The sequence below is a fragment of the Strigops habroptila genome, chromosome 6 (assembly GCF_004027225.2).
Source record: "Strigops habroptila isolate Jane chromosome 6, bStrHab1.2.pri, whole genome shotgun sequence".
Lineage (NCBI taxonomy): Eukaryota > Metazoa > Chordata > Aves > Psittaciformes > Psittacidae > Strigops > Strigops habroptila.
This window is the reverse complement of record NC_044282.2, coordinates 73934508-73957028: the sequence shown is the minus strand read 5'-3', so window position 1 is coordinate 73957028 and position 22521 is coordinate 73934508. Positions and strand designations below refer to the sequence as shown.

At 45.3% G+C, this 22521-nt stretch overlaps 1 protein-coding gene across 4 annotated transcripts in view; it reads left to right on the top strand.

The window, feature by feature from the left end:
• CCDC85A (coiled-coil domain containing 85A) overlaps positions 1 to 22521 on the top strand; it is an 84225-nt gene that overhangs the window by 48983 nt on the left and 12721 nt on the right. For 2 of the 4 annotated variants that reach the window (XM_030490433.1, XM_030490434.1), the window contains exon 3: positions 14574 to 14650. The exons of 1 other annotated variant lie outside the window; for it this stretch is intronic. In XM_030490433.1, the coding sequence (XP_030346293.1) occupies positions 14574 to 14650 (77 nt within the window). Of the gene's footprint in view, positions 1 to 14573; positions 14651 to 14891; positions 14925 to 22521 lie in introns of those variants that run through there. One more of the 4 variants, XM_030490435.1, reaches the window with a different exon arrangement.

Sequence of the window (22521 nt, the reverse complement as noted above, 5' to 3'; positions counted from 1 at the left end):
ACTTCTGCCTAATGTCTACTCTAAATGTCTAATGATATAGCAAATAACTCTTAGCAAAACTCAGCCAACTATGTTGGCTGCCCCTGCAAGCATTCCCTTAAGAGAGAGTGAGAAGGAAACCTGGGAATATTGCAAGTCATTGGAGGGGAACGACTTCATCCACAGACCTGCTTGGAGGAGACTGAAGTGGGGAAAATAACAGCTCACTACCACTTCCCAGCCTATAAAGTGGTTTAGAGATGTGTTAAATGCCTTTTTTCCTTCTGTCTGTTTGTAACCATGGGACAACATTGGGACAACCCACTCCCAAAAAAACCCCAACCCAAAGCCCATCAAACAAAGCAGGCACTTCCCATTACTGCTCCATTTGCTTCCCAAGTCTGCCAAGTTCTGTTTGTCTAATGAGGAATGATGGAACTTGCCACTCAACTGAAGAGTTCAGTTCCTGCCAGCACTGGATCCTGAGTGCTCAAGAAGAGGTTAGCTCTGCTGCCTGAGATCATGCCTTTTCCCTGGCCCACGGAGCCTGGCCCAGCAGCACTGGTGGCTCTCGGCACAGGGGCAGGTGGTGTGTAGAGGCTACTCTGCCTGATAATCCTCCTGCTGCTGCTGTTGTTGTTGCAGAGCCTCATTGAAATGTGTTTATGCTACAGGAAAGACAGCTTATAATTTCCCTGTGCTCCTGGCACGTTTCCAGGAAGAAGTTGTTTTGTGTGTCAACTGTTGCTGGAGTCGGTGTGTCGTAATTGCTGCTATTAGAAGAATGGGAGGAAAGGAGATTCCTTTTACTCTCCAAGCCCATGCTTTGAGATTTTTCTGTTAGTCTTCATGAAGATTGGAAGTATCTGTTGAGTTTGTGAGGAATGGTCTAGTTCATGCTCTGGTAAACTCCACAGAGGCTGGACAGTTGGTATCATCTAGGCAATGCCAGTGGCTTGCTAGGGGGGGGTCATCATCTGTGTAAGATTTCTCACTCTATGTAGGGACTTTGTTAACACTTAACTGTAGCACAACAGATCGTGGTGCTGCAGTTCCTATTCCAGTATCCCTGGAGAAGCAGGTGGATGGAGGAAGCATCATGGGGTGACCTCTCATGGGAGGTTTGCCAGCTGGGGCAGATGGGTTTCCTTCTTGTGTGCAACGTGATGTGAACAAAGGGATGGAGGGTAAGTGATACAGGCTTTATTCTGCTCTTTCCGTAGGTGAATATCAGAGCAGGGTTGTCCTGATGAATGGCAGGCAGTAACGTAGAGGCATTGAAACAGCTTTTCAGGCTTCAGGAAAACCACAGAAATGGAGAATAGAACCTTTTGCAATAATTTATTACTACACATCTTCTGTTTATCTCCTAAATCACATGAAAAATGTTGTTCATGAACTTCATTTTGGTCTAATTGTTTTTGCCAAAATTTTCCTAGAGTTAAAAAACCCACAGACTTCTTTAGACCATGTCCACTTCCAGCAGCGAAAAGGAAACCAGGCATTCCTGGAATTATTATCAGAATTCCTTTGTCTCCGCAGGGCAGGAAGCCAGACTGCATTGTTTTAATGGCATTTCTCTAGCCTTAAACCGCTGAGGCTCTCTATATTTCTCAATTTTCTCCAGAAATTTCAGGATGCTGCCTGCATTTTGGTACAGCAGCTACTCTGACAGCTCATTTATAGCCTTATTCTACCTTCCTTGCCCTCAGCACTGTAGTATCTGACCTCATCCTGTGTAATGAAATAGTAGGTAGTGTGGTTCTGTTGTCTTTTTAACATGACTTGCAGTGGTCATATATGTGTAATATAATCTGATTTGTAACCCCCCCAACTGTTTTACTTGGAGTTTTCCTTCAGTTTGTAGTTACAGTCACGTCTGCCTTTTATTGCCCAGAACTTTGGGAATAATTATGTCTTTTTGTCTTCATTCTGGCCAGTCTCAGGAGATACAGTCCTAGTCTGCAGCTACTGACAGAGGAGGATGTTGGACTTTTTTATTCCTCTAGAATTTATTATATTGCACAACATGATTATATTTCTATTTCATTATTAGTATTAATCAGATAGACAGGATAGCTGCGACTGTACTGCACAACCTACTCAGGAAATGCTCAGCTAAGGAGCAAAAAATCTCCCTCTGTCTGAAGGCACACGTTTTTAGTCCTTGTAAACCTACACAAAACCTTTTCTCCATTATTTGTATGTTTAGGGGGAGGAAATACGTAAATGGCTTTGCCATTAGTGAAGTAACCAGGAAATAAACAGAGGAGACCTTGTTTAAAATACTTGTTTTGTTCTGATGCTGCAGATAAGCAGCTGTGAGAGCTCTCAAGTTTGATGGCTCGTGAGTCATTCTGAGCTCTGTCTGGATGTCGAAGCCCCTTGTGCAACAATACAAAGTACCATACCCCTGCAGATGGCTTACAAACTTGCACAACTATTGCAACTGCTTATTTAGCATTTTCAAGTTGCAGGGTACTTCCTATATTGGACTGATTTAATCCCTGTTGAATTAAATGGTATTTGAAACATAAGAGAAGGTGCCCGGGCAGCCAACATCAGTGGCATCATTTCATGTGTTTTAAGAGGCAGCTTGGAGTGAGATGCACAGATTCCCCTTGCTGGGTGGCTGATGGCCATGCTGGCAACAAAGGTCATAGATTGGTTTGGGTTGGAAGGGACCTTAAAGCTCGTCTGGTTCCAACCTCCTGCCACGGGCAGGGACACCTTCCACTAGAGCAGGTTGCTCCAAGCCCCTGTGTCCAACCTGGCCTTGAACACTGCCAGGGATGGGGCAGCCACAGCTTCTCTGGGAAAAGTCTGTGCCAGCGCCTCAGCACCCTCACAGGGAAGAGCTTCTGCCTCAGAGCTCATCTCAATCTCCCCTCTGGCAGGTTAAAGCCATTCCCCTTGGCCTGTCCCTACAGGCCCTTGTCCAAAGCCCCTCTCCAGGTTTCCTGGAGCCCCTTTAGGCACTGGAGCTGCTCTAAGGTCTCCCCTTCAGGAGCCTTCTCTTCTCCAGGCTGCCCCAGCCCAGCTCTCTCAGCCTGGCTCCAGAGCAGAGCTGCTCCAGCCCTCGCAGCAGCTCCGTGGCAGCCTCTGGCCTCACTCCAGCAGCTCCATGTCCTTCTTGTGCTGTTGCCCCAGAGCTGGACAAGATGTACAAAGGCCGTTCTGCAGAAGACTGTCCTTTACTTAGAGCTGCCTGGAGTTGTATTTGAATCTTTCTCCTAAATGTTTTGGAAGTGCAGTGAAGTGAAAGCACTTCATTAACCTCTTTGTTGAGGAGGATGATCTCATCATACTAAAGCCCCAGGATTAGCTTCACTAATACTGGTAAAAAGCTGCATCATTGGAGGGGCTACCAACAGAGCAGGCAGTAGCATCCAAAGGGAGCTGCCACATCTGCTGTCCCAGGACCTATGCAAGCTATACAGAATCACTGGAGAAATCCTTTATGCTGACCAGGAAATGGGCAGCTGGTTATTGAACATGCTGATGCAGGAAGTCTCAGCTGGTTTTGCTACAAAGACATTGCAGATACACGACTAGCAGACAGGGAAGGAGAGCACAAGGGGCTCAACCACCATTTGCTGGCTCAGGGAGGTACATACATTGTTATACAGTTGTCAAGTTGACAGCTTTAAAGCAGATAAATGTGTATAGTGCAGCTTATCAGTAATTGTACACTATGAGGGTGCTGAGGCGCTGGCACAGACTTTTCCCAGAGAAGCTGTGGCTGCCCCATCCCTGGCAGTGTTCAAGGCCAGGTTGGACACAGGGGCTTGGAGCAACCTGCTCTAGTGGAAGGTGTCCCTGCCCGTGGCAGGGGGTTGGAGCTGGATGATCTGTAAGGTCCCTTCCAACCCAAACCAATCTGGGATTCTATGTATGTCTGACCATGGGGATGGGCAAATGTGTGAAAGGTGCCTAAACCCTGTCCCTGGGAGAGCTTGGGTGCCTTAAAATCCAATGTGACAGGGTTTGGTGTGCAGCACACGAGTCCCCTCAGCCTGGCAGGTCCTGCCCTGGCTGTGGCTCTGAAGAAGCAGTGGCTGTTGAGAGTCTCACTCAAATAATCACATAATATTAGCATTGTATCAGGACCACAGAGATACTTGGTCAGATCTCCAGAAATGAAGGAAATGGCAGGATCTTGTGTTAGGTGGGTGCTTGGCACTGTTCTGGCACAGGCATCTTTGTGCCCCCAAGGTCAGGTTTGTTTGAGGTATGAAGAGCATGCAGGAGACATCTGCAGTTTTCCACAGTGCTGAAGTGGTTTAGTAAGGTGCTGATTCAGCCAGAGCTGGACATTTAGGCTGATTCCTGATCTCTGAGATCCCTCTGGGAGCTTTCCCCTCCCAGGGATTTTGTCTGGAGACATGGATGCTGCACTGAGGAGGAGCCCAGGCTCTTGTTCTACGTTGCCTGGCAGACAGACTATTGGAGATGTGAGTACCTATAGATAGAGACATACTTGCACTGACAGATTTTTGGCTCAAAAGCCATGTCATTTAAATACTTCTTTTTATTACTCTCTTCCACATTCAGCCAAAAAAGTCTTACAGGAGAGATGGAGCCTTCTCCTCCGTTATCATGTAGCTGCCAGCATGAAATGAATAGTTAATTTTTCCTCAGAATTAGGTTCTGTGCTGAGATTGCCAGTGGAGTAATTTTACAGAATGGTCATCTTTCCAGCTTCAAATGTGGCCAGGCTCAGTAGGGACAGGAAAGCATTGTTATATGATGGCTCTTTAATGGGCTGTGGGAAGCAAGAGGGTGGTTTCAGTCTCGAGGACATATTTAATCTTGCAACATCTTTTACTACATTTAATAGCCTGTCCTACATCTTAATCACTCTGTGTAGGGGAATTAATCCAAAGCACCCTTTCGTGCTGATGATTTTAAATCTTCACTGTGTTTGCCCACATTAGCCTGTCTTCCTCTGGCAGTTCCTCAGCTTCTGCTCTTGCCTGATCACAGGAGCATTCCTCATCGCTCACCCATAGAGATGGATAATAGTATAAATCTAGCTTCTCTTTCCCTTGGAGACCTGCTGGTTTGTGGTTTTCCCTGCTGTGTTTCCCAGTAAGTATCCATCTGTGATAAGACAGGATTTGGGGGGGGACATTCCCCCTCTTCTTTTTGGTTAGATGGAGTGTCAGTGGTGACCTGCTGTGGTTGGTGCCTCCTGCTGATGCTCTGCCCCCAGGAGGAGATGCCACACTGCTGCCAAGTGCTCATGGCTGCAGGGACAGGCTGCTTGGAGGGATATCTGCCATGCAGACAGCCTGCCCTGGGCCAGAGGATGCCTGCAGCCATGTGGAAGGGCTGGATGTTTTGATGCCTTTGTTTCTAGAGGTGTTGGTGTCCCCTTTGCCCTCTCTTACCATTTGGCAATGAGGTCCCTCCCGGCGGCAGGGCTGTGTGTAGCTGCAGGCTACCTGATATGCCTTGGGCATGAGGCAGGGCCAAGCAAATGCAGGAAGACTGATGGACAGGTCTGAAATTCAGCTCCTTAGAAAGCAAGACTCATTATTCCAATACAAAATTGTATATTGGCAGAGCTTTTAGCACAGCTAGTAAAGATGTTCTCAGTTTAAGAGGGAACATAAAAGACTCCTGACCCTATCAGCATCTTTTCCTGTGCCCCTGAGACAGCAGTCTCATGGATAATAGCTGGATTAAATCCTGCTATCTTCCTGGGTTATTATTAAGTGGTACTTTTCCCCTGAGGACGGGGTGTTGCTGCATTGTTCTGCACAAGGGAGATGCTGTCTCCACACGGGCTCTCCGGCAGCATCATGCTGCTCTCTGCACACCACAGTTCACTGCAGGATGCTTCTATTGCAGGAAATGGAGCAACAGCAGGATCAGAAGGGAGCCAAGGAGCTAGAAACAGAGCCTGAGACAGTGACATTACTGCTCCTCTTGCTTTCCTGGCTCTGCCTGCTGCCAAGATATCTCTTGAAGCTGTGATTGTTTGTTGTTCAGGATCTCCCAGGTGAGGCTACCTCAGTGGAGACCTCTCTAAGCAAGGAGAGACGTAAAGGGTGAGGAAAGGAGTCCTTGACACAGCTCACTGTGTGCCATGGTCTGCAGCCTATAGACAGTAGGCTGCACTCTGCTGCCGTGCACCTGCAGTCTGTGGTGGCCACTTTAATGGTGTGCACAACTACAGGGTCCTTCCCAGCCTTTGCCTCTCCATCCAGGCTTGCCTCACATAAACCCAGAATGTGAACTGCTGGTTTCACTCACACAAGGAGATACCTTAACAAAGAAGAGGAGCGTGGCATGGTGGTTCCTCCACATATCACGTGGCTATCAATCTTTGTTATGAGTTTTGGCATCTATTTTGTAGTTGTAGCAAGAAAAAGTGTGTGAGCTGTTGTTCAATGGCTTCAGTAATGTGAAAGCGTCTATTTCTGCTCTCCCAGGAACATCATTTGAATTTGGTTCTGAGTCACACAAATCATAACCCATGAAAAGGGATTTTACAGGGTGGATAACTGCCTCCTAACAAGGCAATGGATGAACATGAGAGTGATTCACAGGTTTGATCTGATTCAGAATTCCTGGAGATGTAGTTTTCAGCTTTGGCCTCCATTGCAGTCTTCCAAGTAGAAGCCAATATAATTATTAACTAGAACTTGCTGTACCAATACTGACTTTTCTACACTGTGTTTCTTCAGCATCTGATGGTTGGAGCTTGTGAAACACAATTCTATGTGCTAAGAAAGATGGCTGTGAGCATCTGTGGGGAGTTGCAGGGATGATAAAGGACCATCAATGCATGTATTCAGCACCTCAGTCAGTTTGACCCTCTGGTCCTCTGCTCTCTGCACTAATATTGCTGTTGCTGGGAAGCTTTATATTTTCATTTATTCTTTTCTTTTTCATTTTGTTGTACTGCAAATGGTCATTTAACATGGGCACAGGAGGACCGGGAGAAGCCGGATCTGTGGTGGCTCTGTGGATCAAGGGGCCATGTAGGCGTGCATGGCTTCACACTGGCCACGTGTTTGCAAGGTTCTCTTCAGCAAGGGACCACTTAACAGAAGCAAATCAACATGATCAGGAGATTTTGTAGCTTTCTTTCTACATACCAGCAGTACAACCCTCTCTTATTTATCTCTCCAAGCCAGTGCCCCCATGTACCTTCCTTCCCCAAGCAAAGCTACTCCCAGGCTTTTCTTTCCCAGTCTTCCATTTTATTTCCCACAGGAGCCCACTGAACCCCCCTCTTCTCCTTCTGCTGCACTTCCAGTCTGGGGGGATGTTCCTGCACTTGGGGGATGCTCCTAATGAGCAAATGAGAGAGCAGTGGCACAGGGACAGACCCAAGCAGTTAAGTAAGTGGAGCTGATAAGGGTTTTACCAATAATAAAACACACAAAATCAATACCAGAACAAGCAATCAGCCAGTGGGCAAGCTTTAAGCCATAGTGTAATGGGTTTGATTTTCTCAGTTTTCATCAATAACATGGCAAATGCATTTAGCCCAGGCTGAAGTGGAGCTAACAGGATATCAAGCAGGCCGGGAAGAAAAGCTTTGCCTTTGTCACCTCTAGCACCAAAAAACCCCCAACAAACCAAGGTTAGTGTTACAGCAGGCCATTAACGTGACAGCGTTACCCAGCTGTTAGCAAGAGTGTTATGGATAGCTTCAGAGAAGCAGGAAGCAGAAGCTGACCTCATCTGACATCTGGTGTCGTTTTTAGGTTCTCCTGAAGTCAGATCCTTTTCCCTATGAGAGGTTTTTTTAACTCATTTTTTAAGCTTTTTTTTTTTCTTTTTGTAGGTGATTTCAACTGGAAATTTTGTTGCACCCTTAAAATGAAACATGCAACAAAACCTCCAACCAATGTCAACCTAAATCAGTAACATAGAATCAACAAGGTTGGAAAAGACCCTTAAGATCAAGTCCAACCGTTCCCAGCAGTGCCAAGGCCACCACTAACCCATGGCACTGAGGCCTCGGCTACACGGGGTGTGAACACTTGCAGGGACGGTGACTCCAGCCCTGCCCTGGGCAGCCTGTTCCAATGCCTGAGCACCCTCTGGGGAAGGAATTGTTCCTCAGCTCCACCTGAACCTGCCCTGGTGCAGCTTGAGGCCGTTTCCTCTTGTCCCATCCCTTGTTCCTTGGGAGAAGAGACCAGCCCCCTCCTGGCTTCATCCTCCTTTGGGCAGAGAGTGATAAGATCCGCCCTGAGATGGATCATTAAAGGCATGTCTCGAGCTGCCTCAAGACATTAGAAGTATTTTTTCCTGTAATAAATAGCTGATTTATGATTAAAAGTTTCTGCAACTGAGAAGACACTATTTTTGAATGAAATCTGTGTGCAAATGCCTGATTACAAAAACACCATAATTGGCACATGTCTGTGTGTAGCGTGTGCTGAAAAAGGGAAACATGGCACATGCTGCCTGAGAAATAAAACTAAGTGGCAGGGGTAATGTTGCATTCTGGATGTTTGAATTAGCATATGTAAGCTTTTCCCTTTGCTAGCATTCAGTATTGAAGTACTCAGTGAACTAGCTAAGCTTGGGTAATTCTATTTTTAATTACAGGGAGAAGTCAAGAAGTGCTGGATCCGTAATCACAAGAAATCTCAGCTTGGGGTGGGAGAATGTCAGACAGCAGCAACCCTGAGAAATGCAAACCCTACCCTAATGCTAATGCTTGGGTGGTGGCTGTCCCAGAACTTCCCAGGAACATGTGCCTAAGTGGTAAATAGCTCCTAAACATTCTGGTGAGCTTCATAAAATTTGGCCTTAGGCAAATGTCTGTCTGTCTACACGAGAGCGCTAATCCTCGTGCCACTGTGTTACAGGGGAATTCAGCTGCACTTTAATAACTTCTCCAGCACTTACTCCATAGGAGCATTACATAAGATGTGCAACCATAATAGAAAATCACAGAAGACAGGGCTAAAAATGACCTTCAGAGGTCACTGAATCCTGCTGCTGGGCGGCTGGATGCTGCCAGTGTAAGCACTGAGCAGCTCCACTGGGTCAGAGATGCAGGAGGTGGGAATTTGCCTTCCTATAAATCCAGAAGTGTGATTTTTTTTACTTATATTCCAACGAGGCAGCTTAAAGGAGATGGATTGCAGTAATAACGTGGTTTAGTCATGAATATTAATACTGAAGTAATTAAATCAGATGACTAGGAATTATAGGACAGGGAGATACTTTGCGTGTCATTGAATCTGCTCCCTAGTTAGCATAGAAAGCCTTCAATAAACATATGGAGCTGTCAGTTAATTACAGGAGGGTTTAAAGTAGCCCATGCACAGCCTTGTTTTTCATCTCCCATTTCTTGAAAGATGATTTAGTTTTCATTGCAGGATGCGGGGTGTGGATTTGAATGACCAAAATGTGATTTGATATGCAATTATTATATCCCTGCCAACACAGTGCAGGAGGAGCAGCGTAACAAATGACTTTCCCTGTTGAAGTGGAATACACCTTCACTGAACCTTCACTGCCATACATCATGGTATCATTACACATAACATGCTAAAGTCTTTGCTGAAATAAATTGGTGGCAGTTTCCCACATTTATACTGTAAGTGGTTAAAATATTGCATTGGGATGTGACAGCTCTCCAGGATTTGGTGACCTCCTTTAGGAACCTAAAGAGCTGAGCTAGTGGAAGCAGAAAATGTTGATATTAACAGAACTGAGGTGACATTTGCATTATCATGAAACCAGGTTTCTCCATTTTCTGGCCATGGGGCCATCTGAGGAGAGGACCATCTGCTGCTGCTTCAGAGCAGCCTTTTGTCACTCATAGCATCTTCTCTTCATGCTGGCCGTAAGTTACCAGCTAGGGATCAAAGCAAACAGTATTACTTTTTTCTCCTTCTAAGTGCTTTGAGGATTTTGTTCTACTTCTTTCCTCTGGAATGTCTGCTTTCCTCATCCTCTGTATTATCAGGTTTCTCCAAAGTTAAAAGATTCTGTAAGTCTTCACTTCCACAAGGTGAGTAGCATCTTTTGCATTGATGGGTTTGTCCTTTAAAGTTACTCAAAGGGAGGTCTGTGGGATCCCTGTGCTGGTTTTGCAGACAACTATTATAACTTGTAATCAGTATTCTTTAAAAATGCAGAAAACCAGATTTTAGTCACTGAGTTAAAGCATTTCTTGTGCATTACTTTCAGAGTTTATATCAGTCCTAGAGGTGTTGCATCTCCTGCTCTTTCCTTACCTCAAGTACTCCTCTAGTCATGAGATAAAACCCTTTCCACCTGCCATACTGTGCTTGTTACTCAAGCTCATTTGAACAGGTAGAAGTGTAGGTTGCTTTCTGTGGGGTTCTGATCTATTTGCTTTGCAGGGAGCTAAGAGGTGGTGTAGGACCTCAGTCTTTAAGAAGTTCTCCAGTGCAGTCCCACAGTTGCCTGCAAGTTGTACCCCTCCAGTCTCTGCAAACCCAGAAAAAAGGAAACTATCAGAATGTAATGTGACATCTTCAACCATCCTAAAATAGCAGAGGATAATCTGGCTTAAATAACATTATGAGTTACTTGATAGACTGAGATCAGGCGCAGTCACACAAAAATGGATAAAGCCAAGGCACAAATGTGCCTTTGGAGCAGTGTAAGAGTCTGATAAAGTTTGACATAACCCCAAAATATCTACTGGCTTCAAGTGTGGATGTCAAAAGAAAAAGAGATCAGCTATAAATATTGATGTTCTCTAATAACATGTTAGAGTGACGGATGTGGAGAAAGGGTGGGCTGTCACTGCATTTCCCTAAAAGCTAGATACTGCTGTCTCGCTAATGATTTGGAAGAGTTTTAGTTTCAGCCCTGGAATAAAGCACCACACAGCGATCCCATTTTGAATGATGCTAAGAGCACGAAAAGCTCAAGTAGAGAAGCTCATTTGGTAGGAATCCATTCCTGAGAATGGGAATTGTTTAAAATTGTCACTCCCGTAGAGGTGCCTGGTGAAGGAAGATGGGATGGAGCAGAAATAAACATGGTGATGGAACTGGCGGTTTGGCTACTACAGTGTCATATCTCTGTGCTCAGATCTTGTTTAGACGTGGCCCCCAATTAATTGTCTGGTTTTATCTGAGGATGTGTTTGATCTGCAGGTAGTTAACAGTTTCTGAGCTGTTACCCAGAACATTGTAGCTGAGCTTTTATGGTGTTAATACAAATGCCATTTCCCCCTGGTTTCGTTCTGGGTGCATTTGTGTTTGGAAGTTTATCTATGAGCAATCTACAACTAAGTTTAAGATCCTGCAAATAAGGGAGGGCTTTTCTGTGTACCCGCAGCTCGGGGAAAATGAGCAGTGTGAGAGAGATCTGTTTGGGGAAGGATAAAACACAAAAAGGTTTCATGACTAACGACATCAGCTTGGGATCTGCTTGTTTGCACAGGTTGTGTTGCAGAGCAGTGGTTGCCTGCCACATTGTACCATCTCACTAAATGCCTGATTATCAGATAACAGTAATGATAGGGAAGTGATGCTAAGCTGCTGTACTGCTTTCCCTTTGGGATGCATCTGTTTGCAGCTCAGATATTGAAGCTGAAGCATTATTATCATCAGTTCATTCTGCTTCAGTTTTAAAGTGCATAATTGTCTTGTGGCAATTTGCCTGAAATGACAAGGGGAGTGGTAGCAGGTAACTCTTTGCTGGATGGCATTTTAAGCTTTGCTCTTTATTTAGAGCTCATTCCTGGTCTCCAGCCTGATTAGGAATAGATGGATCATACAGACCTTCTCATAAATACTTTCAAGATGCAACTTTCTTTGTTTGAAGTTTAGTGACAGTGTTTCACTTCATGTATTTTCAATTCCTCTGTCTCTTATGTCCTTGACTGGCTTTTCTGCTCATTTTTTCCTCTAAGCTCATAGCATCACAGCATAAATATATTAACAGATACTGAAATATATATGCATCTAGTCTGCATCTCAAGAAAACTCATGTAAATAAGGATTTGCTAGATCAAGCCTTTGATCTAGCTTGGTAGATGATCTAATTTTCTGTTTTAATCAGATTACAAAAGGGGATTTAAATAACTGTTTCACACTTTTGGAGGGTGAACAGGGGCAGAGATTTCAGACCAAATCCTCAGCAGGTATGAACTGGCATTGGAGCAGAGTTGTGTTATTTGAAGCAGCACAGATCTTGGCTCTGGGCTCCCAGCATCTAAGTGAAGAAATAAAACTGAGAGGCAGAGTTTGCCAGGAGATGTGCCTCCCATGAGGAGCTGTTAAACAGTAAACTAGACAATTACAGAAGACCCAGAGTTGAAGAGAATCCAGAAGGGACCTCGCATAAAGCAGGCTGGTGGGCACAGCCAGGAAGTTGGACTTGAGAATCAAGTCCAAACCCAAGCTAACATAGCAATGGACTTGTAACCAGTGAATTCAGAGATGGCAAGTGCCAAAGCAAGCCCCTACTTCAGTCCCTTTGAAAAGCTGGGTCCACAGGGACCATCTTGTGCAGAAAACAACAGAGAGAAGAGATGAGATGTGCTGGGAGCTATTGCCTGTGCTAATGGCCATAATGGTGAGGGAGCTTCCGCTGCTCCTCCCAGCAGTGCTGCTGCTGGGAAGGAGCTGATGTGGTGGGAGGGACCCTGTCGTATGCAGCTAATTGAATAAGCTGCTCATCTTCTAAGTGCTCAGCTGAGCTTGGCTTAGTGGCTCTCCAGAGATGCACCCATTGCCGGCTATGGAAATCCTTATGCAGCAGAGCGCACAGAACCTCACATTACCTCTTTCATTGTACAATGCTATTTTTAACCCAGTGCCTCACTGTGTATTAATCATTTTTGACAAATGACTGTGTGTTGTCTTCATGTTGTATAAATTCCCACGCATTGTGCAGGCATATTTTAGCCAATTGCAGTCTTGTAAGAGCAGTAAGTGACACCTTTACTTTATGGGTGGGCTGGCAAGGTGATTAGGTACCAGGGGAAACTGCTGCACAAATTCATCTGCCGGTTTAAACCAGTGAACAGCTCTGAGGTCAATGCAGCTTTGCAGGGTTATGTCAACTGATAGCACTGCCCCAATACCCGCAGGTTCTGCACCATTAATCATCAAAGAGATAATTTTATTAGTACAGATATATTACTGGAGTTGACATCTCAGAGAAAGATGAGTGGATCATTGAGTCAGGAGTAAGTACATGGTGGACTTCCATCTACGTACAAGGAGGTCTGAGAGTCACAGCAGTGTTTCTGCACTGAAAAGGTATCTTTTCTCTTACAGTCAAATGCTGCTTTCTCAGGTATGTATTTCTCTTAGATGCAGGACTAGAATAGCAGAAATTCTTTGTGACCCAAGAAAGGTGCGATGATAAAGCTTTTGGATGAAGCTTGCATGAAGTTCTTGGGAACAGAGCAGACTGGAAGTGACTCATTTTCTTCATAATTAACCAAGTTTGGGGTTTTTTTTCCTCACTGATATTTTACTATGTGGAAGAAGAGATTTGATGGGGATGGGAAAGGTGCGATTTTATGTCATTTATTTATTATTCATTTCATTTATTACTGGGTTCAAACTTAAATAGGAGAGATTTAGGTTCGATATAAGGCAGAAGTTGTTCCCTGTGAGGGTGCTGAGGCGCTGGCACAGACTTTTCCCAGAGAAGCTGTGGCTGCCCCATCCCTGGCAGTGTTCAAGGCCAGGTTGGACACAGGGGCTTGGAGCAACCTGCTCTAGGGGAAGGTGTTGGAACTGGATGTTCCAGTGGCAGGGGGTTGGAACTGGATGAGCTTTAAGGTCCCTTCAACACAAACCTTTCTATGGCTCCATGATTCTAAATTATCTTATGAAGGCCAGTGAGATCGATTGCGGATAAAATGGGCAGGATTCTGCTCCTCCACCAAGCCTGCATAGCAAAGCAGTGCTGTGAGGGCATGTTCTGGTATGGCATTGCTCTGGCATGTGTGGGGTGAGGAGTACACACTGTGAGCAACGCTGTGCCCTGGGCTGTTGTGCTATCAACCAGGCTTAAAACCACCCTGGGGACACACATCTGGTTTGTAGCACAGGCTTGAGCCATGACAACATGTCCCTGGCAGAGGATGAGGCTTGAGCCTCTGTGCCGGCAAGCTGCTGTATTCCCTGCAGGCGACAGCACGGCATGCAGGAGGCTGCATGTGTGCCACCCGACCTACATAGCACTGTGTGGAGGGGCTTCTTCCACTGCCTTTTCCTGCGGAAGTCTGTCTTCCCTTTCTGAGCTTCTCAGTGGGATAATGCATTATTCTTGTGGGGTATTTCCAAAACACAGCACAAGCTCACAGGGCTTGAGGGATGGGTTGGAAGAACTCAGGTCTGTGTTGCCTTTTCTGTGAGATACCTTGTGTCTGAGTAGGGACCACCTCAAAGCGCAGCAGTTTAGAATCACAAGCAACAAAGAACTAGATTCATTTTAGCACCAGCCTTATTTGCAGTGCCCTTGAGAGGAGCAGAGCTGACTGTTCCATGGACATTTGAGGGAGGCCATCTGCTGTGAGTCCAAGTCAGAACGTGGCGCAGGCTCCAACGTGAGCAAACACAAGCAGATCTCTGTGGATAATGCGAGTTCTTTTTTTCTGTTTGATTTTTTAGAATCAACCTTGTCCTATGTTAGGCAGCTGGAGGCAAGAGTAAGACAGCTGGAGGAGGAAAATCGCATGCTGCCCCAGGTGGGTGACTTCTCTTGGTGGGAACAGTAGCCAGCAGCTAGACAGCAGCGCTGGGGTCTTCATGCGTGAGATACAGTCAGTGTCACTTCTCATCTGACATTGTTACTACTCGTTTGAACACTCGGGCTCATCACTTGGGTGACCAAAGGCACTCACATCTGCTTGTTCATCTTGCTCGTGGTTGAGTGGGGTATTTCTTTAAGGCTATGACAATGCTTTCATTCATTTTTCTCCTTTGCAGGTGTTGGTACCTTGCTAAGAAAAATTCACTGGAAGCTGCTTCTTATAATTAATTAATGCAAGGGTTGGAAATCACAGGGAATTGACCCTTTGCATTCTGGTTTTATTCCAAGAGCTTCTTCTTGTTAACATACCAAGTGCTATTTACAATTAACCAAAATATTTTGCTGTGGTAATGCAAATGCTTTAAGTAATGGTAATTGGGTTATATATTAGTTTTAATATTTTGAGGAATATATTAGATACATAAATGCAAAACTGAAATTAAATTGAACAAATAAGAAAATATGAAGTTAGAGGTTTTTCAAATATGCTTTTTTAAGAATGAGAAGTTTTGAAGTTCATTAAGAATGAATCAAAGACACTTGTTAATTCTTTATATATACACATACAAACCAGCACCTTTCTATTACATTCTATGAAGTAATCCTTAGAAAATTCCATAGAGTCTCCAAATGAAGTTGCCCATTGGCAGAAAAAAGGAGTTGAATTTTGTTTAAATCAAACACTACTTTAAATGAAGACATTGGTCTTAAGGAAAATGCTCAGCACTGTTATTTGAATATGACATCCAAGATAACAGTGAAATGTATAAAAAGTAAAATCCACTGGCTGAGATTTATTCATTTGTATAAGCTGAGATTAGTCAGAAGATCTCAGCCCTGGGTTAACAATTGCCTTAAGGCAGATTTTAAAGCAAGTGTGGTGGGTTTTTTCCTCACCCATAATATTACAGTTGGAAGGGCCTCTGTAGCTCTTGGTGACACTGAGCAGCTTATGTAGCTTCTCTGTACCCTAATTTTTTGATCTGGAGAAGAAGGACAGCCAGAATGGTTAAATGTCTGTCCAACAACTTGTTCAGAGTCTTCAACAGGAAAGACAAAGGTTGATCTTCACTGATAAAGAATATGTTTTTCTTGCCAAGAACATTGTCCAGGGCCTGCAAAATACCCTCGTGGTTTGTGTTGGGCCTGGAACAGCGCTGGGGGATAAGTTGTGCAGAACATTCTTTGTGGGCAAAATCTTTAGAAGTGCTCATATGGGGTTTTTTCGTCTGGGGTTTGAGGTGCTCAGGTGGGGACCCATGAAATGCATTACCAGAGCTTGCCAAAGACTGGAACACCCACATCGTGAGCATTGAATTCATTGAAAATACCTGAGATGGGGTGCCAAAACCAGACAATAGTGCTCGTGACTATAGCACCTAAGCCTGTAGCTGTGGCAAAAGTAACTGGAACAAAATATGCTGATTGTGGGGGTTTGAAGGGGAAGAACTAGGTAAGCAAACCTGCAAACTGCATTTTGGTTTTAAATACACAGGTCAGAGTTTGGCTTATGTTTGGGTTTGTTGGCACAAGGATCTGTAAGAGAGTTCTGAAAAATCTCCTAATGCTTCTGGATACTTTATGCTAAGAAATAATGAGTGAGAAGGTTCATGTTTCCTGACATATCTCACCTTTCCTTCTGAAGAAAGTCACTGCTCTGGGGCGAGGAAGGAAATGTAGGCATCAAGCTCGCTCTGACTTTGCATTCACTTACCTCAGCATCACATTGGCATGAGTTTGTTTGGGAGTTTGTTGTTCTTCTGAGTGACACCTTGAACGTGCTGTGAGCAGTGGTCAGGCCCTGTCACAAAGACAAGGATGCAGGATGGAAATGCATCAGCTCCTGGCACTACTTCGATTCCTTTAATGGCAGGAATGGGAGTTTGTTGGGTGTTAAGCCAGACCAAGCGCTTTTGACAAATCAGCTGAGCTGATCAAATGAGCTCCACAACGGATGAAGGTTTTTGGCACTGCTCTTACAGTGTTTTGCCTTAAAATTTCACCAGTGCTTCACTAAGAAAGCACCTTTTGCTTTGTGCACAGCACCTCTTTGATGGTACTGGAGCAGTGGGAGGCTTTGGGAGTTGCAGGACTGCGCTTGGTACAAGAGGTGGCAACTCACACTTGTATGAAGCCTCTGATAGCTCTTTACTGAAGAGTCCTTGCCTTGCTTTCTGAGGCTTTTTCCTCTCCTCCTGCCACACTTTCCTTCTTTTTCCTTTCAATACCCTTTCTTTTCCCCCTTTTCTGCTTATGTGTCACTCATGAAAATGCACTGGCACATTCATGGACACCCTCTTCAGCTAAATCACCCCTTCCATCTATCACTTAGGTGTGGTTCTTTTCCAATTGCTTTTGCTTTGCTTGTCTCCCTCCACACACATATGTTCTTTCAAAACCCCACAGCCCTCTAATGTAAAGGTTTTATTAATATTTAGTAGCAAGAACATTTCCAGAGAAAATGGGTTTAAGTGCTGCCATCACTGCTCAAACAGAATCTGAGTTTTAGTTCTCTCTGCTCTGCTGAAGGGCTCCTATGTCAGGGGAAATGCAGTACCACCGCTGAGTCAATATTTTAGTTTGATCAGGTAATAGCAAAGGTATAAAAATGCACATATTCACTTCAGGCTGTTAATGTCTCTTCCTGTGCTGTGCACAGTTGTTCTGGTGGCAGTTTATAGCATAGTAGTGGGTTTAAGAGTTATGAGGAGCCATAGATGGGTTGTAGGTTTGCTGTGCTGCTGAGAGCTGTAATTAGCTGTTCTTTTTATGTTGTTCTCTTTTTTGCCTTCTCTCAAAGAGCATGTAACAGGATCCAGACCCTTTCAGTTTCTGGCCACAAATAGGATTTTTGTGCAAGAAAGCAGATGCTTTCCAAGATTTATGGTGTGCAGCTGGGTCTTGTGTTGGGAATGCCAAACAGTGCCGGCTGCGCCCGAGACGAGGGCTGTGTGTGCACTGGTGCTTCTCAAACCCTCGTGGAGGTGAAGGACTGTGACAGCAGTGGTGGAGGCAAAAAGGTCTGAGCAAGGTTTGGATTTCAGGCCATAGTTCCCCCATGGGGCTGGGGTAGGAAAGCTCTCTGTGGCACATGGGCTGTGGCAGTGCGTTCTGCTGCCTCAATATGTACCTGCAACTACAGCATTGCTGTGCATTGAGTTTTGCTGCTAACACTAAAGAAAACCTCAAACCACAAGATAGCATGACCAGTGCTCTAACCAGATGTGGTGGGTTGACACTGGCTGGATGCCATGTGCCCCCCAAAGCTGCTCTATCACACCCCTCCTCAACTGGATGAGGGAGAAAATATAATGAGAGGCTCATGGGTCAAGATGAAGACAGGGAGAGATCACTCACCAATTACTGTCAGGGGCAAAACAGGCTCCACTTGGGGAAATGAGTTTAATTTATTGCCAGTCAAATCAGAATAGGAAAATGAGAAATAAAACTAAATCTTAAAACACCTTCCTCTCACCCCTCCCTTCTTCCTGGGCTCAACTTCACTCCTGATTTTCTCTACCTTTCCCCCCAGCAGCACAGGAGGACAGGGAATGGGGGTTGAGGTCAGTTCATCACACGATGTCTCTGCTGCTCCTTCCTCCTCAGGCGAGCATTCCTCACACCCTTCCTCTGCTCCACTGTGGGGTCACAAGTCCTGCCAGCAAACCTGCTCCAGCGCAGGTTCTTCTCTCCACAGGTCCTGCCCAGAGCCTGCTCCAGTGCAGGCTTCCCACAGGGTCACAGCCTCCTTTGGGCATCCCCCTGCTCCAGTGTGAGGTTCTCCATCTGCTCCATCATGGACCTCCATGGGCTGCGGGGGGACAGCCTGTTATCCCAGGGGTGCTACCACCATCACTGATGGGCTCAGCCTTGGCCACTGGCAGGTCTATCATGGAGTTGGCTGCTTGGGCTCCATTGGACATGGGGGAAGCTTCAAGCAGCTTCTTACAGAAGCCACCCCTGTAGCCCCCCGCTACCAAAACCTTGCCACACAAACCCAATACAGCAGAACATAGTGTCTGTGCATATTGCAATGAAAACCACTCAGCAATAATCAAGCAAATGGATTCAGATCCCAGCTGGAGCTTCCTGGGTGTGGCAGATGTGTCATATCAGCAAGTAACTTCAGATAACTGGAAGCAGGAGAGTCCTCGAGCCTTGGTGCGGTGCGTAACCGCTGCCCGTGCCTCTTGCTGGGGGAAGCGAGATCGGGATCTGGCATCCACATGGCAATTAAGCGCAGATCTCCCTGTGTTTTCATAGGGGTAGTATTTCAGGGCTGATAAGCTCAGCTGGAATGTTATGGAAATGTGGACATCTGTCATGTAATGACAGTGAATGCATTTGCAAAAGATCTACTTGGCAAACCACCCAATTTAAATTGCCTCAGTGCTTGTTTCATCGGAGGAGGGAGCAAGAGGCAGAGATGGAGAATTGTCAAACATTTCCCCTTTCTAAATCTTTGTCCTTGTAATTTAGCTTTACCTTTTAATGAAGGGGAAAGGAAGTGTTGCCAGGATGCTGCTTTCTAGGCGAGCAAATTGCATGGGACACTGGGGCTGGATGCAGAGAGCTGAGCTGGAGCTTCCACAGCGTGCAGCACCAACACCATGAGGCTGAACCGAGCCTTCCTGCTCCCTTCCACACGAGCTTTCCTGCCTCTGTTTCCTCAGTCTTTCCTTTACCAGTCTTTTGGTCCTTTTCCATCTCTATTTGTTGTATCTCTTTCATTTCCACTGTTGCTTCAGACACTCTTTGGGGGGTTTGCACCCTTGTTTGTCTTTTCCAGTATGTTTCAGTGTGAAATGGCAGGCGTGACCCTTAAGCACACATTAGTTTATTTTTAAGCACTTCTAACACTTTCCATTTCCCTCTTTCTTCCCCCTTCCTTTAGACTGTCATGTTTTATTTCAACCCCTTTCCAATTCTTTCAAAACCCTTTTTGCTGAGCTCTGCGTGTTCTATTTACCCTGTGCATGGCATGGGTTTACTTATAAATCTAATTAGAAGATGGGAACTGTTTGGTTAGCATTTTTTTTGTGCAATCTGTGTTATTCACAGCCCAATACTGTTTGTCTCCTCCCTTCCATAGCATGTAGGAGAATAGGGAATCCTTCAACCAAAATGTAATTAAAGCCCATTGAACAAACCCATGTTATCTACTCATGTCATCAAATATTTGCTGAAAGTAAATCCACTGCATCCACCCACCAGGTTCTTTCATGTGCTCTCCTCCTCAGTTTGAATTAATAGGTCATTAATGTAGTGACTTCAGGTTACAACAGCTGAGGTTCTGACCAGGGTGTTTGTCTCTGGGTGCACCAAACATAGTGCTTTCACCTTGGGTTAACTGAATGGGAAGAGCTTATGGGCTTGGTGTTACCCAGATACAAATTCAAGGAAAACCTGGCTACAGCAAGAGTTGCAGTTCAGAGAGAAGAACAGATTTGGTTTGGGGTTTTTTGTTCCCAGAGTAATTCCCAAGGTCTGGAGTTACTTTGTACTCATGATTTTCTCGTGAAGTCCTAGTAGAGTTGAGTCTAGTAGAAACTGAATCTTCCAGATATTAAATAGTGGTGGTCTATATCTGTGGCCTCCAAGTTTTGGAGGTGCTACAGCCCAGGACCTTTTCCTTTTACACATTCACCAGCAAAAGAGGTTTATGAAGGGCCTGCTGAACATGGTTGTTTCTGAAGCAACCTGCTCTAGTGGAAGGTGTCCCTGCCCGTGACAGGGGGTTGGAACTGGATGAGCTTTAAGGTCCCTTCCAACACAAACCATTCTGTGATTCCATGAAGGTGTGTAGCCAGCAATGGTTTTGGCCACTCAGGAATCTGAGTGTGCTTCAAATGAGCCATGATGCTATGTGGATTTTGGCAGCAATATGCACAAGTAGAGGTTCCTCCTGAGGTCTTTGAGAACAGGAGTTACATGGTGAGTAACTGCAGCATTGTAAAAGTGGGTATTTTAGTCGACAGGAATGTTCCCTAAAACAATTGTTGCAGTTTCGTGCAGTGTGTTATTAATCCAGCAGAGCAACACGCTGCAGTTTAGTGCTTTTTGATTTCCTTTCTCCTGCCTGCTTGAAACAAGGTGACAAACACAGCCCGTGTTTTTCTTTGAGCTAAGGGGGAAAGTGAGGGCTGGGGAAATCAGAAGCAAGCTTTGAACATGAGGTAGTGATTGAACTGGTGTGGCAGTTACCCAGCAGGAAGGATATGCTTCCCAGTAAACCACTTGCCTCTGGGATAAAAGGCTGCTGGAGGATGAGGTCTGGGGCGTTTGAAGTAGGTCTCCGACGGTAAGTGAACAGAGCAGTGCCCAGTGGACAGGAAAATCGTGTTCTCTCAGAAGCTTTGGGGAGGCGACTGCAAGTGTCCTTGGGGCACAAGGGACTGTGGTTCTCCCTCCTCAGCTATCCCTGCTGCCGTGGGGAGGTTGGGAGTCAGGCAGCAAGCGGAATGCTTCCTCCAGAGGGGCTGGCAGATGAACCATCACCCACTGGAGCTGCACAGTGTGCTCTGCACTACATGGTTTTCATTCATGACTGCCCTTGTCAACAGTAAGGGCTGGAAAATGCTGTTTTCTACTGGCTCAAGTAGAAAAGCTCATTAGTTCTCTCCATCAAATACCCTGTTCTACGCAGGGGTCTTTATTCTGACCATGACCAGGGCACAGTGCAGGGTTTGCCTCTGCCTCTATGGGAGGATGGCCTGAGTATCCCTCACATTTTGCAGTCAGTGTGAGGGAGATACTAAATTTCCATTCATCTCATTTTTTGTTACGTGATATTATGGGGCTGAGTCAGATTTCCTGTGCACTCTATTCACTGGAGTCACGTGTTGGCATTAGATATTGTGTACATTTACTTCCAACAGAAAATGGAGCTACACATTTAGTGATTGCCCTCTCTTCTCTTTGTGAGAGGAAGTACATGGGATATTATGTGGGTTCTACCTGCCTCAGGCAACGTGCTTTCTGCAGCAGTATAACCTACACAGAGCACACGTTAGAGGAGGCAACATGCAAACCATGCTATAGCCTGGGCACAAGGGCTGGGCAGGGCCAGAGGGGAAGGCTGGCAGTGTAGGATGAGCAGAAAAGTGCATTATTTCTCAGATGCTGATGTTGTGCAGCACCATTTATTCAAAATTACTCAATATGTTAAAGTTAATACAGATTAATATACACAGTTAATGCAGATTTGCTAGCTGGGCAGCCAGAAAATGAAAGCAAACATGAAATTCTGCTTTAGCTTTTTATAGCTATTGGGAAGAAAATAGGACTTGAGACAGTCTTACCAGTTTGCAGATCAGATTTGCAGCGTGAGGTGACGTGTCCTGCAAGTGTTAAGAAGTTAATGCAGGATCAGACAATGGTTTATTTCAGAAAATTATGTAAATACCTTATTAAATTTATGTAATAAATTTATTTAATAAGTAAGGCATGAAGTTAATAGGAGTTAATAGCTCTCTGAGGGGAGAGTGAGATGAGCTCTGAGGCAGAAGCTCTTCCCTGTGAGGGTGCTGAGGTGCTGGCACAGACTTTTCCCAGAGAAGCTGTGGCTGCCCCATCCCTGGCAGTGTTCAAGGCCAGGTTGGACACAGGGGCTTGGAGCAACCTGCTCTAGTGGAAGGTGTCCCTGCCCATGGCAGAGGGTTGGAACTGGATGAGCTTTAAGGTCCCTTCCAACCCAAACCACTCTGGGATTCTATGATTTCAGTGCTATGCAGCCATGACTTCATCCCTTCTGTCTGATATGGTTCCACTTGCACAGTTTTGTTACTAGATAATAAGTGAAAAGAT